General features: G+C 58.1%; 1 protein-coding gene across 2 annotated transcripts; it reads left to right on the forward strand.

Moving 5' to 3' along the window:
- Nucleotides 1-3811: 3811 nt before the first annotated feature.
- IRX1 (iroquois homeobox 1) lies at nucleotides 3812-10335 on the forward strand. Of its 2 annotated transcripts, XM_048516241.1 has the most exons (4): nucleotides 3817-4592; nucleotides 7002-7992; nucleotides 9498-9570; nucleotides 9910-10335. In XM_048516241.1, the coding sequence occupies exons 1-4, from the start codon at nucleotides 4308-4310 to the stop codon at nucleotides 9938-9940; spliced, it is 1380 nt and encodes a 459-aa protein (XP_048372198.1). In that variant the 5' UTR covers nucleotides 3817-4307; the 3' UTR covers nucleotides 9941-10335. The 2 variants fall into 2 exon arrangements, with proteins under 2 accessions (XP_048372199.1, XP_048372198.1); XM_048516242.1 differs by lacking the exon at nucleotides 9498-9570 and having other exon boundaries at nucleotides 3812-4592.
- Nucleotides 10336-13352: the final 3017 nt, after the last annotated feature.

The raw sequence follows: 13352 nt of genomic DNA on the forward strand, positions 1-13352 counted from the left end.
GCGGAGCCCCCCTGCCCCGGCAGGATTTACTTCTGAGTAAACAGACCGGGAGGAAGTACTGGAGGAGTTCTTATCGCCGTGAACTTTCCGCTGACGGGAGGAACTAACTTTGCAAAAGTTGTAACCAGCAGCCAGGGCGCTCCTGCTGGGAACCCCCAGATTGGGGGGGGGGGGGCGGCTCCTTGTGTCATTGCGGAGCCACAGGTCACCGCAGGTGGAACCGAATCCCAGCGGGTGGCTGCCCGGGCCACTGGGGGCGGGCGGGGGAACCCCCCAAGACGTCTAGAATCGCAAGTGGGGAGTCCAGGAAAGAGGCGGTCCCTCCTAATCCAGGGGGCTGGCGAAGGAGAGCTGGACTGGGCGTGCGCGTGTGTAAAGAAGAGGCATCAGCTGCTGGGACGGGGCTCTTTTCAGTGATGTGGGGGGGGGGGGGCAGAATGAAGATGCGTCTCTCTCTCTCTCTCTCTAAGTCGAAACGATTGGGGAGCCGTGACGGGCCCTTTGTAGCGCGAGAAGGGACCGCGGGGGAGCTCTCTCTGGCTGCCTCCTCCGGGATCTCGCTCCACGAGCCGGACAGGAGCCACAGCAGCGCCTTGGGGGGGGGCGGGGGGCGGGGGGCGGGGAGCAGAGCCTCGCCTGGCCGAGCCCCGAAGCCGCTGACCGCGCGGGCCTCTTCCCAAGCCCGCACACCGCCCCAGCGGCCGCCTGGCGCCTGGCCCGAAGAGCGCACCTGCCCCCCCCCCCCCGCTGAGTGGCACCGTCACGAGCCCCACTGGGTCAAGGCTCAAGGGGCACGCCAAATACCGCCAGGGGGGCAGGTTGGGGAGTCAGAAGGAGGCCGGCGGCGCACAGCCCCCCCCCCCCCCCGCCTCGCCCCGCCGCCTGGTTTCTTAACCGACTTGGTTGGTTTCTTGAGCTCCGAGGTTTTAATTTTGGGGAGGGGGGCTACACAAGGGTTTGAAACCCTCCGTCGGCACCACCGAGGACCGCTGGGGGTCCCGCCGGTAGCCGCAGGAAGCTTGGCAAGGGGCTGCTTCCTCCTCCCGCTGGATTCAGTGGGGCTGTCGGGGGGTTGTGGCCGAATAAACAGGCCTGGGCGGCAAGGGGCAGGCAGGAGGGGGAGGGTCCCCTTTGCTGGGATTTCGGGGCCAGCCTCTTGGGGCGGCGGCCCGTTTTGGCCCCGGTTTTATTCCTTTCGGTTTTATTCCCACCCCGCCGTCGTTATCACCGCCCCCGCCCCCCCCAGCGCCCGGCCTGGCTTCTTTCCTGCTGGATCGACTGGATGTCCGGACTCAAAAGGCGGCTCAGTCGCTGGACTCGCAGTCCCTTTTTAGAACGGAAGACTTTCCCCGAAATTCAACCCACGGGCTCCAGAAATTAGGGGGGCGGCCGGGCAGGCAGAAATCTCACCGGTGCTTTGAAAGAGCCCTCGAACACGAACGCGGGCGCCGAATTCGCAAGAACGGGCGAAGAGGAGCGCTGCGCCCGATCCCGCCCCGCTTAAGCGTTCGAAGGCCCTTCGTTGCTCTCTGCCGAAGACGCATTTGCGGTCTCTCCCTAAACCCCGGTGGACCCGGCCGGGCTCGTGCTCGGAGTGGGGGTCCCACTGGGAAGCTTTGCCAATGTGGGCGGCCGCGGGGGGGGGGGTGTTTGCGCGAAGCCTGCGGTCCTCCAAGCCGAGAGGAGTCGGGCCGGTGTCCGGCCGAAGGCCCGCAGCATTCAGACCGCCGCGTCCGAAGCGCCTGTGACCGGGCGTCCCCACAGCGGCGCGCACTTCTTGGGGAGCCGCTCCGTCGCCTGCAACTGACTTCCGAGGAAGCGGCGTGGGCTGGGAGCGCTGAGAGGCCGGCCGGGCCCTCCGCCCTCCGCCCACAATCGCAGCAGGGCCCACGTCTAGATCTACACCGAAGCACCTTTGGAAAAACAGCCCCCTCGGACTGGAGGCGCGCCTGAAGGCGGCTCGCCCGCCCGCCCGCCTGGCCTGGTGGGCCTTTCCGTGGCAAGTCAGTGCCTGGCCCAGGAAGAAGGCCGGCCGGCCGCCGCCAGGCCCCCGCTCCCTCTTGAAGGCAGGCGAGGCGACCCAGCCAGGCGCCGACGGAGCCCACGGGGGACGGTCGTGCCCTGCCTTCGCCAGCCTGCGCGCCACAGCCTCCCGCCCCTCGGGCAAAGGGGCCTTGGGTCGCGGGGCCCGCCCGCCCGCCCTCCTGCCGTGTGGGTCTCCCGGAACGCGCAGCGGGGATTTCGGCTGGCATCGCGCTTCTCCCTCCGCCGGGATGCCCACGGGGGAAGGAAAGGGCGGGCGGGGGCGATCCGGCCGTCCGGAGGGCGCGATCGGCCTCGGCGTTGAGCTGCCAAGACCGCCGTGGCTCTGACGGCTGGGTCGCTCCAGGAAGCCCGCTGGGGGGCACCGGGTGGATCCGCTGGGAAGGAGACGGCAGGTCAGGGAGCGAGGAAGCTCTGCAGAGAGGGGGCTGCTCTGCGCTGTTAAAGGGCCACGATCCGGGCACCTGTCGTTCGCGTTGATTTCAGTGCGCGCGACTGAGTGTTTCAGTTTGGCTGGATCCTGCCTTAAGTTATTTAAAAAAACAACCCGCACATGGACACCCACACCCACACCCACACCCACTTCTGGAACCGACAGCGGAGAAATTAAAAACGTGTTCGGTGAAGGACCGGGTTCGTGGCGGGGGGTGGGGGGGGAGAGGTATTTTCTTTAAGTATATCTGGAAGAAGGGAGCACGTGTGAACCGGGAAAGTGGGGGAGAAGGGGGCTTCGGAAAGGGAGCTCGGAACCACGTCGCACAATGGCGGACTTCGGGGTTGGCAGCTGGCCCAGCCCCACGTGTGAACAGATCCTCGGAGGCCCCACAAAATGCAGGCAAGAAAGAGGCAGCAACTCCTGAGGTCAAAGGGAATTGGTCCAAAGGAGGGACCGTCGGCGCTGTTATAATGACCGAGGAGCGCGCTGCACACACACGCACACACGCACACATACACACACGCACCCCATCCTGCGTTCTTGCGCCAGACTATTCAAAGTGGATGCCCGCCAGTGCGCGCGCCTCTGTGTGAGCGCGCTCCAGCTGCATTTCGCCCACCCGTACAGACAAAGGGGGCCGATCCTCTGTCCCTTGCAGGGAGTAAATCCCACCGGGCCTAGTTTCAAGGGTCCACTGGCAGGACAAGGCAACACCTCGCCCACAAGAGGACCGGCGGCCAACTGGAGCCCCCGAGAGCAGCGAGGCCGTAGAAGAAAAGTCCCACACTGACCCGGGAGCCCCGAAGGCACCGGATGCACCGGGGCGGGGCGGTGGATTCCGGGGGGCGGTTAATTCCCTTGCAGGGCAAGGGGGGCGGCGCGCCTTCCATCCCCGCAGAGAAGCCACAGAGAGGAGGGGTCTCCTGGCGCCCCGCAGCCCCGAAAGTTTGCACAAAATCACGTCGGACTTGAGAGCATAGTTGCGTTCTGGAGTTGCGCGGATTTGTGGCCAAGGCGCATCACCTGGAGTGGGAAATCTGGATTCGGAGGCCCAGCGAAGGAGCCTTCGGTCGGTCGGCGCGCGAGAGAGAATTTCTGGGGAGGGGGTGGGGGGGTGGGGGGGTTGGCTCGGCCTCCTTCCCTGCTGCAGCGGGAAGTTGCGTTTCAGTCCCTGGTAGTAACCGGACAACAAAAATAGCAGCGAGGGGAGGGACGGAGAGGGGGAGCGAGCGCGAAGGAAGTCCTTCGCAGTCACCCCCCCCCCCCTTTGCTGGACGGTTCCCTTCCACTGGTCCCCAGCCTGGCGAGTCCTGTTCATTTTTCGGGGGGGGGGATCTGGGTTGTCCTTGACGTGAGGAGGGGGCGCACAGCAGCCCAGCCCCGTCCTTGGAGAGCCGCGAGCCCGCAGGAGAAGAGGCCCGCCGAAGCGGGGGCTGCTGGGAGAGGCGCCGCGGCAAACTCGCCCCCGTCCCGTCCCGTCCCGTCCACGGCGCGCACGCTGAGGGGCCGGGGCGGCCGGGGAGACCACGTGCTCGGGCGGTCGTGGGCGGGGCTTGGCGGGGCGCGGGTGCCAATCAACGGCTCAACTTCAAATGGTATCGGCAAGATCAGCGGCGGAGCTGGGGGCGGCCGCGTCAGTCGGAGTGCAAGAGCGGCGCGGAGCGCATCGCCCGGCCCCGCAGCGCAGCGCCTCGCCGGACCCACCCACCAAGCGGGGGATCCCGCCGGAGCGCTCCCGGGAGCAGGGCGGCCGCAGCCCGGACGGCAGCCCGGCGCGCGGGACGGAGGACCCCCAGGGAGGTCCGCCCGCCCCCCGAGCGCGCCCGGGATGTCCTTCCCGCAGCTGGGCTACCCGCAGTACCTGAGCGCCAGCCCGGTCGTCTACGGCGGGGGCGACCGGCCGGGGGTGCTGGCCGCCGCCGCCGCCGCCGCTGCCGCCGCCGCCGCCTCGGGCCGTCCCGGCGCCGCCGAGTTGAGTAGCGGCTCCTCGGCCGCCGTCACCTCGGTGCTGGGCATGTACGCCGCCGCCGCCGCCGCCGCCGGGCCCTACGGCGCGCCCAACTACAGCGCCTTCCTGCCCTACGCCGCCGACCTGAGCCTCTTCTCGCCCGTGGTGAGTAGTCCCCGAGGGGCGGCCGCCGGGCCAGCCGGGGGAGGGATCGGGGAAGGCCGCTAAGCAGGCAGGGCCGCGGGTCTGCACCGGCCCTTCCCTGCGCCGGCATCCCGGGCAGCCTCGCCGCGCCGGCGCCTCGATCCGGCGTCTCTCTGCTCCCGCCCGCGCAACTCTGGACAGCCGTTCCAATAATGCCGAGCGGGACAAAAGCCCCCACTGCCCCCCCCCCCGCCGCCGCCGCGGCTCCTCGCGTCGCCCTCGAAACTTTGCGAGGTGTGCTGGAATTCGGGCCGGGGAAAGGGGGCCTGGAGTCCCGGCGCTAAAGCGGAGCCTCGGAAAAACTCTTTCGCGAAACGGGACGCAGGCGAGCAAAAAACCCCCACCCACCCACCCACCCCACCCCGCGGTCGTTGGGCGACGCTTGCGGAATGATCATGACCATGCTTCAAATTCGTCGTCATGTCGCAACTTGCCCCGAGAAGGCGCGGGGACCCCCGGCCGGACCCCCCTTCCGTTCAGAGCAGGGCTTTTACTGACAGAGTCGTTTGTCTGGAGAAAGAGAGAAAAGAGATTTCTGTTTTGCACGGATGGAGCGGGTCGGTGGGAGATTTGGGTTGAATGGCGACGACGGGAGTCGGCTGGAGGCTGGGGTTTGAAACTTTCCGTCCTATTATAGAAAAAGAAGACGCGTTCGTGATTTTCCTGTAAATATTTCAGATGGATTCCCAAGGGGGATCCCGCTGTGCTTTCAGCAAAAATCACGAACAGAAATGTCGCAGCAAAACAACAATACAAACAAAAAAATCCAGGACAATAAGCTCGCTCTAAGAGTCACCTTTTAAAACAACGTTTTTAATTAAAAGGAACACCCGGGTTGCTTTTTCAGATGGGTCCTTTCCCCATTATGGTTTGCATCCACCAGGTTGGCATTTTAAAAATAAGTCTGCAGTCGTATGCAACACTCCTCTGTCAAATATACCTGCTTGATGCGTAAAAATTCGTAAAAATAAACCCACTTGTAGTGGACGGAATACGCAGAACTGTCACTGAAAAGGGGAATCTAATTCTCAGGTTATGCCAGTAAGTGGGGAGCGGGAAACAGTCATGATTTTCAAGTGGCCACTTCTCAAGAATTCCCAAAAGGGGGATACGAAATTTATCATCTTAACAACAACAACAGAAATCCCTGAAGGAGATAAAGAGGTCGTAATAAGCATCACAATTACCTTAGCGTAATACAGTAATAATAAAAAATAGATTTTCTCATTCTAGAGGACATCTTTTTAAACTGTTCATTTTTTTTCTGGTCGCCTGACTAAAAGACATCGTTTTTACATCGTTTTCCCAAGCATTTTTTTTTACCATAACTCCCAGAGGATGTTCGGTTATATTTCAAAATGACGTGCATGCGATTCTGCCGTTGTAAAAAATTAAAGTGGATTGCAAAGTAGGGAAGCTTTTGAGGAATGGAAGAAAAGGTCGAAGATGTGTTTAAGAATAGCCAAAGATGGCTCAGCAAGCTATTCCAGTAAGCTATTTCCCCATTAACAGTTCCTCGAAATCAGGGCCTCATTCTGAAGAGCTTCCTGTACTTTTAGGAAGTTAGTGGAATTAAGGCATGCTGTGTGTGTGTGTGTGTGTGATTTGCAATGATAATGAGGCCTAATGGGGTTGTTAGAAAGATAGCCTGTTATTTACCCAAACACCTGATGGGCTCATTGCTTTACAGCTGATGATAAAATGTCTATTGATTGAAAATAAATCACCTCTCCTAGAGACTTGCAACACCACCAAAAAAGAAATAGCATTTTATTCTCCGTAGATGAAAGGATTACCGTGGAGATGAAGACACGGAAAATAAAATGTAGAGGCAGGGGAACAGGGCCCTTTGTATCATCTGAGTTCTGCCTCCTTCCGGCTGTCCAAAGCCCAGTGTCGCTGGAGACACGGCACGGGCACTCGGGGAAGGCAATCAGGAAGGCGCCTTCCTTGGTCCCTTGGACGGATTTTGGCGCTGGGCTTTGCCTGGGACGGTGCCTTTCAAATGCCACCGAGGCTGGACAGGAGCTGCCTGGCCACCCTCTGTTGCACTAGTCTTGCCCCTGGGCTGTTCTGCTGCTCTTCTCTTTCTCCAAGTGGGTCCCTCCTCTCCTCTGGAGGCCCTGCTTGTTTTTTTGGGGGGGGTGGGGACTGGACTGAATGTGATGGTGAGTGAGACTGTCTTGTTTTGCAGGTGATCAGAGAGATATATGTCTCTCTCTCAGTCTGCCCTTCTGAAGGGACTATCCTTTGGGAAAGCTGGTGGGTTGAAACGGAAAGGCAATGTCTGGGGAAAGGTAGCCCTCAAGCATCACCCTCATGCTCGCTGTTCTCTTCTGCCCTCCCTCCCAATTCCTGAATGTGTTTCAGGGTTCCCAGTATGAACTGAAGGACAACCCGGGAGTCCATCCTGCCTCTTTTGGTGCTCACTCCACTCCTGGTTATTATCCCTACGGACAGTTCCAATATGGCGATCCTGGAAGGCCCAAGAATGCCACTCGGGAGAGCACCAGCACCTTGAAGGCCTGGCTGAACGAGCACCGCAAGAACCCCTACCCGACCAAGGGCGAGAAGATCATGCTGGCCATCATCACCAAGATGACCCTCACTCAGGTCTCCACCTGGTTCGCCAACGCCCGCCGCCGCCTCAAGAAGGAGAACAAGGTCACTTGGGGATCAAGGAGCAAAGATGACGAGAACATCTTCGGGAGTGACAACGAGGGGGATCCGGAGAAGAACGAAGATGATGAAGAGATAGACCTGGAAAGTATCGACATTGACAAAATAGACGAGAATGATGGGGAGCAGAGTAATGAGGAAGAAGAGGAGAAGGTGGAGCTCCTAAGGCAAAGCAGTGAGGAGGAATCTTTGGGGAAAGAGAAGGCTTCGCCCCTGACAGGCCCTGAAGGACTTAAACCCAAAGAGACCCTGTCTCTGGGGAAAGAAGACTCAGACAGCCCCACGCAGATCCTTAGCCCCAACAGACACAACAATCTACAAAGCCCACCTCACCACAAACCCAAAATCTGGTCCTTGGCAGAGACTGCGACCAGCCCTGACGGGGCCCTCCACAAGGCGACCCCTCCTTCCCCTCCGGCCCCCCCAGTTAACCACACATCCCCCCAGCTCCCGCACCCGGCTTTCCTCCCCAGCCATGGACTTTACACCTGCCAGATCAGCAAGTTCCATAACTGGACTAATGGGCCGTTCCTCACCCAGAGCTCCTTGTTAAACGTGAGGTCCTTTTTGGGAGTTAACCACCACCACCACCACCACGCTCTCCAGGGCCAGTCGCAGCAGTCTATGTTAACAGTGCTCAGCACTGAAAAGCCATTGGAAAGGACCAGCCCCAAACACATAGGTAAGCCTTCTGGCACTGGGGTGGGGTGGGCGGGTGGGCTGTGGCTACTTGCTGTGAAGGAACTCCCACCCAGACAGGATGACTCCTTAGCAAATGAGCTCCTTGCTTGAACCAACTTGGGCTCTTCTAAACTCCTGCCCAATAAAGTGGGGGTGGGTGGGGGGGGGCAGCGTGCTGAGTGCAGCAATCCCTACAGGACCATAGGATAATTTCTGACTAGCTTCACTGCTCTCTCTTTTAAAAGGGGGGGGGGGTAACTCACATAGCTGCTTAAAACAGAAGAATCCCTCTAATTCAGTGGTGGCGAACCTATGGCACGGGTGCCAGAAGTGGCACTCAGAGCCCTCTCTGTGGGCACACACAAATAGAGTGCCCCCCCCCCCCATCTAGGCTGGCCTGGGCCGCTGGGCTCAATTATTGGCATCAAAACTAAGAACTAGTTTTGGGGAAGCAGTGTTAAGTGCTGTTAAACCCCACTGATTTTCATGAGAACTAAAGCACAATCCTTTACCTGGGAGTAAGCTTGGTTGCTGGCAATGGGGCTTGCTTCTGAGTAAACCCTCCTAGGGTCATGATTCACCCGTTGGAAGAGTTGCCCAGTTGCTTCAAAGCAAAGCCACTGACCACCACCAAGCTTACTCCTGAGTAACGCATGCCTCAGAGCCAATCGGTTTTTCTAAATAAGACGTGTTGGCACTTTGCGATAAATAAGTGGGTTTTGGGTTGCAATTTGGGCACTCGGTCTTGAAAAGGTTCGCCATCACTGCTCTAATTGATACCTGAGCCCTTCATAATTTTAACATCACTTCGCTGTTTAATGCCACATTTTCATATTTGACTCCTGAAAAAGAGAGAGCTTGTGTGCTCAATGGCCTTTGTGAAGAGTCAAATTAGGAATGATTGAATGAATGAAAATATTTATATGCTGTCTTCTCCTGTGGCTCAAAAGATATGGAAACTTCAGGATACAAGCTTATTGTTTTCTCTTTGTGGCGCTTGTCAAACGCCCTGAAGAGCTAACAGTCCTATCGTGGATGCCACGTTTTCTGCTTGCTCAGTGTGTTTTACAGACATTATTTCTGCCCAACGATCCTGTAGGGTAGCTGAGCACTTCTTTCTCTGTGCTGCACATGGAGAAAACTCCAATCGAGAGTGGGAGGAAGGCGGGCTCAGCTAAGGTCACCCAGAGAGGTCACAGCAGAGGCGAGGCTTTAAGCAGGGAGGTTCTGGTTCACAGCACGGTCTGTAAACTAGTAATCCATCCCATGCACACCTAATTGGGAGTAAGCCCGGTTGAGTTCAGTTGGGCTTCCTTCTGAGTCAGCCAGCCCCGTTCTCCTGCAGTACCCCGCGAATCTCGCTGTGGTGGCAGATAAACCTCCCTTTGTTTCGCCGAGAATCGCTGCCGTGACTGTGTCGTCGTCTCCGTGCTGGCAAACTTTAGTTAAGCAGTTTCCTCTCTTTTCTTCCTTCCTTTCTCCCCCCCCCCCCGCCCCGCCCCGCAGAAAGAGAAAACGTCCCGAGGACTGACTCTCCGCCTCAACCATTAAAATCTCACTTTCGGGCTGTCCGGGACAAGTGAGTTCTTGTTCACTGAAATGTACTTAAGGGAAGTGCTGGGCTCAGGCAAAGCGACTCCAGCGCACCTCCGCGCGCGCATAAACTCAAAACAACCATTCTGTGTTCAAGGGTGGCAGAAACTTGCAAACTGCAGACTTTAGCCTGGAAGGTGTTTTTGTTTTTGTTTTAAACAATAATCCTGTCCCCCACACACACCCCTCCCCTGGTCAAGTTGCTGTTGCCATTGTGTGGAATAAAGATCCCTCATCTGTCCTCTAAGGCGGAGGGGCGGGGGGGGGGGGGGCGAGCGTGGCTGGGCTTTTACTGACGGACCCTTCTGTCTTTTCTTCCCAACAGCTCTTTGACTCAGCAAGAGGGAACATCGTGAATTTTAACAGCTCTTCCTTCTGCTTGATTAATTTTTGTTTTGAGTGGAAAAGAAAATTTCACAGACTGTTCTAAAGGACGGGGAGGGGGTGGGGATGCTCTAAACGACCCCCATCAATCTCGGTTTTTTTTGCAATAAAGTGGTACCAATCCGTTTTTTTAAAGAATAGATTTTTTTTCCAGCTCCGAAACTGAATTATTTCCTTTTCTGTTGTTCCCATTTCCAGACTGTGTAATTCTCCCCGTGGCGGGATCACTTGTTTTGGGTTAAAAGCAATTCTCATGTGTTTGTGTTCTTTTTTTTCTGTATATAAAGTGATTTCGAATTGTAAATAGCACCACAGCAAAAGCTCGTTGAAATCGTATATTTTTGTCTAATAAAGAAAATGAAATGAGGCTCCTGGTGCTGCAGAGGTGGACTTGGGTGTTGCTGAGCGATCCATAAAAGTCCTGGCGAGGCTGGATGGGGGATGGTCGCCATCTCCTTGGGCTACTAGCTCAGGAGGCTGATTCATCTTGGAATGCGGCAGACATTTTAAATCGCGGGATCCCGCGGAAGCGGCGCCTGTTTGTTTGACGAGCCTCTTTGGATTAGGATGTGCTATTTTGTTATAGTGGGTTCGGAAATATTATTTCCCACCCCATCCATGACTAGTAGGTTTTTAGTGTTAAAAAATTCTAGATTATTTTAAAGTTCCTTTAAAAAAAGGCTCCTCTAGCCAGGTGTCATATGCAAATATATTTTAATTCAATGAACAAATCAATTAATTTTTAAAAGCAGATGATAAATTGGCTAAAAGTTGTTTTTTTCCAGTTGGCTGACAGCCCTTAATATTCATGAAAAATCCCCAACATGCCTCGTACTTTATAGAATGGAGTCTTTTGCCCTGATCTGGTAAGATAATTTCTCTACCAATCAAACTGGGGTTTCTTTCTTTCTTTCTTTCTTTCTTTCTTTCTTTCTTTCTTTCTTTCTTTCTTTTCTTTCTTTCTTTCTTTCTTTCTTTCTTTCTTTCTGCAAATTTCTGGGTCGTTCAATTAGCAATTCTGGGTCTTTCAAAAGGGAGATTTTGTTTTATCCCCCCCCCTCCTCCGCAAGGATTAAAAAAACCCGACCCCATGTAATGGTTTTCTAAAGCAGACCTCACTTTCCCAGAGTCGTGATGAATCTGCCCCCCCCCCCACCCCCAGAATCGTTTCATTTGGAACTCAGATTGCTCCGGTAACATAAAAAGTGGGGTGTGTGTGTGTTCTCCTTGTTATTGGTAGGGGTGGGAAGGCAAGATAAGAAAACTCAAAGCAGGCGCTATTGAGAGAGTTCCCCCTGGAAGGCGTCGGTTTGCCAGCCCCCCCCCGCCCCGCCCCTTCATTTTGCAGGTCGTGTCGGCAGGGGGGGGGAGCAGTTGCGAGGGATCTGGGTGCGGAGGACGGAGGGGCTCCGCGGTTGTCCCCGGGGCCGAGCCGGGGCCGGCACGGAGCAAAGACCGGAGTCTGGAAAGGCGGGCTAATCTGCCGTCGGCGGGGAAGGGAGTCGCCACCTCTCGCCGGCTTCGCTCCCCTTCCTAAACGAGGCTGCTTAAATGAGCATTGAGGTGCTAATCAGAGACCAGATGGTTGTTGACGGCGGGAAATGGGAAGGAGCAGCTGGGGAAGTCATTAAAAAATCATGCGGGAGACAGGCGAGGCCGGCCGGGCGCCCAGCGTCGGCGCAGGCCCGGGCGGGAGCCGGCGAGGGGGCGAATCAATTATTAATCCGGGCCTCGGCAAGGGTGACAATATTGATCTGGATGGCAACCCCGCCCCCCCGCCCGCTTCTTTCCCCCGCCACGCAAGGAGCCCCCCCCCCCCCGCAAAGGCGGCGCTCTCTCTCTTTTTTGTTGGCTGCTCTTATGGGATGCCTTTCTTTCTTTGCTCCACCGGGGCAAACTTTTACTGGCTCATGCTACTCCCCAGCCCAGTAAGGACACCCCCGCGTCCAGGAAGGCACGAGCGTCCCACGTTTGCAAGGGTGGGCCTGCCATGAACGAGGAAGGAACCGCTTGGTTCTCCATCCCGGCCCCCGAAAAGCGCTGTGGGAGCCTTTGCTGGAGGAGCTCAAGGGGACCACCAGCCCTCGAGGAAATGTGGGGAGCCTGGTTGTAAAATGCCCGGGCCGCCGCCCCAAGTACAGCGCCTGTTTCCTCGGAAGTAAGCCCCCCTCGCTCCGTCTAATGCCACGTCCCCCTCCCTCGCCCGCCCGCCCGCCCGCCCGCCCGCCACACGCCATTCCTCGGCCGGGCGTTCTAATCCCCCCGCTTGACTCCGAGTAGGCATCGCTGGGCTCGGACGGGAAGGGGTCGTTTTCAGCCTGCCGGCCTGCCTGCGTGGCCGAGAGAGAGGGGCTGGTTTGTGGGGCTGTTGCTTGACGTCGGTGGGTGAAGGGAGACGGGACGCAGAACTTCCTAAGCGAAGTCGGGCCCGCAGAGCCAATCGTTTCGGAGGGGCGGAAAAGCAGCCATTCCGACGCGGTCGATAGTCTGCCATTTCAGGCGGGCGCCGAACAGCCCGGGCGCCTGCGGGGGCGGGCGGGCGGGGGCGATCCTCAAGGCGGATCCGTTCTCTTCCCCCCAGGAGGCTTCCTCTTGGCCACCTACCCAAGTCTGGGATTACTTCGAAAACTGCGCACGCGGCAGCCAAGGAGGGACAGGCTCGTTTGGTTTCCGTAGCCGCGGCGGCGGCGGGTGGGGGGTGGGGTGGATGAAGGGCCGGGGCGGGGGCGCGCGCGCGCATCTTCTTGGCCTGCTGCGGACTGAACGGATTTCGGCCGCGCCGGACCCGCGAGTCGGGCTTGGGAAAGGCTCGCAGCGCCCTCTGTCGGCCTGTGGCGGGACGGCGCCTTCTCCGCCGCGCTGAAGAGAGAAAGCGAAACGGGACGCTTAAGCCGGCGCCCGCGGGGAGACCTTCGGCGGTCCGGCCGCGGCCTCTGATGAGCAGCAGCTCCTCGTGCAGCGCTGACTGGCCCGCGAGGCCCGCTTCCCTCCCTCCCCGCCCGGGCGGAGGCTTAAGCGTGCAGGGTCCGCTCAGTCAATAGCGCCCGGCGCACTTTCCTGAGACTGGACGTTCACGACGACGGCTCCTCGCTGTCCCCTTTGGGTGCTTGCTGTGACGGGGGGGGGGGGGGGGGGCAAGGAGATTGTCAGCCCCTTTGAGTCTCCTGCAGGAGAGAAAGGGGGGATGTAAATCCAAATTACTCTTCTTCTTCTTCTTCTTCTTCTTCTTCTTCTTCTTCTTCTTCTTCTTCTTCTTCTTCTTCTCCTCCTCCTCCTCCTCCTCCTCCTCCTCCTCCTCCTCCTCCTCCTCCTTCTCCTTCTCCTTCTCTTTCTTCTTCTTCTCCTCGTCCTCGTCCTGGACACTTTTCTCAGCAGGGTTTGTGG

Source organism: Sphaerodactylus townsendi, linkage group LG14 (genome assembly GCF_021028975.2).
Source record: "Sphaerodactylus townsendi isolate TG3544 linkage group LG14, MPM_Stown_v2.3, whole genome shotgun sequence".
Taxonomy (NCBI): Eukaryota; Metazoa; Chordata; class Lepidosauria; order Squamata; family Sphaerodactylidae; genus Sphaerodactylus; species Sphaerodactylus townsendi.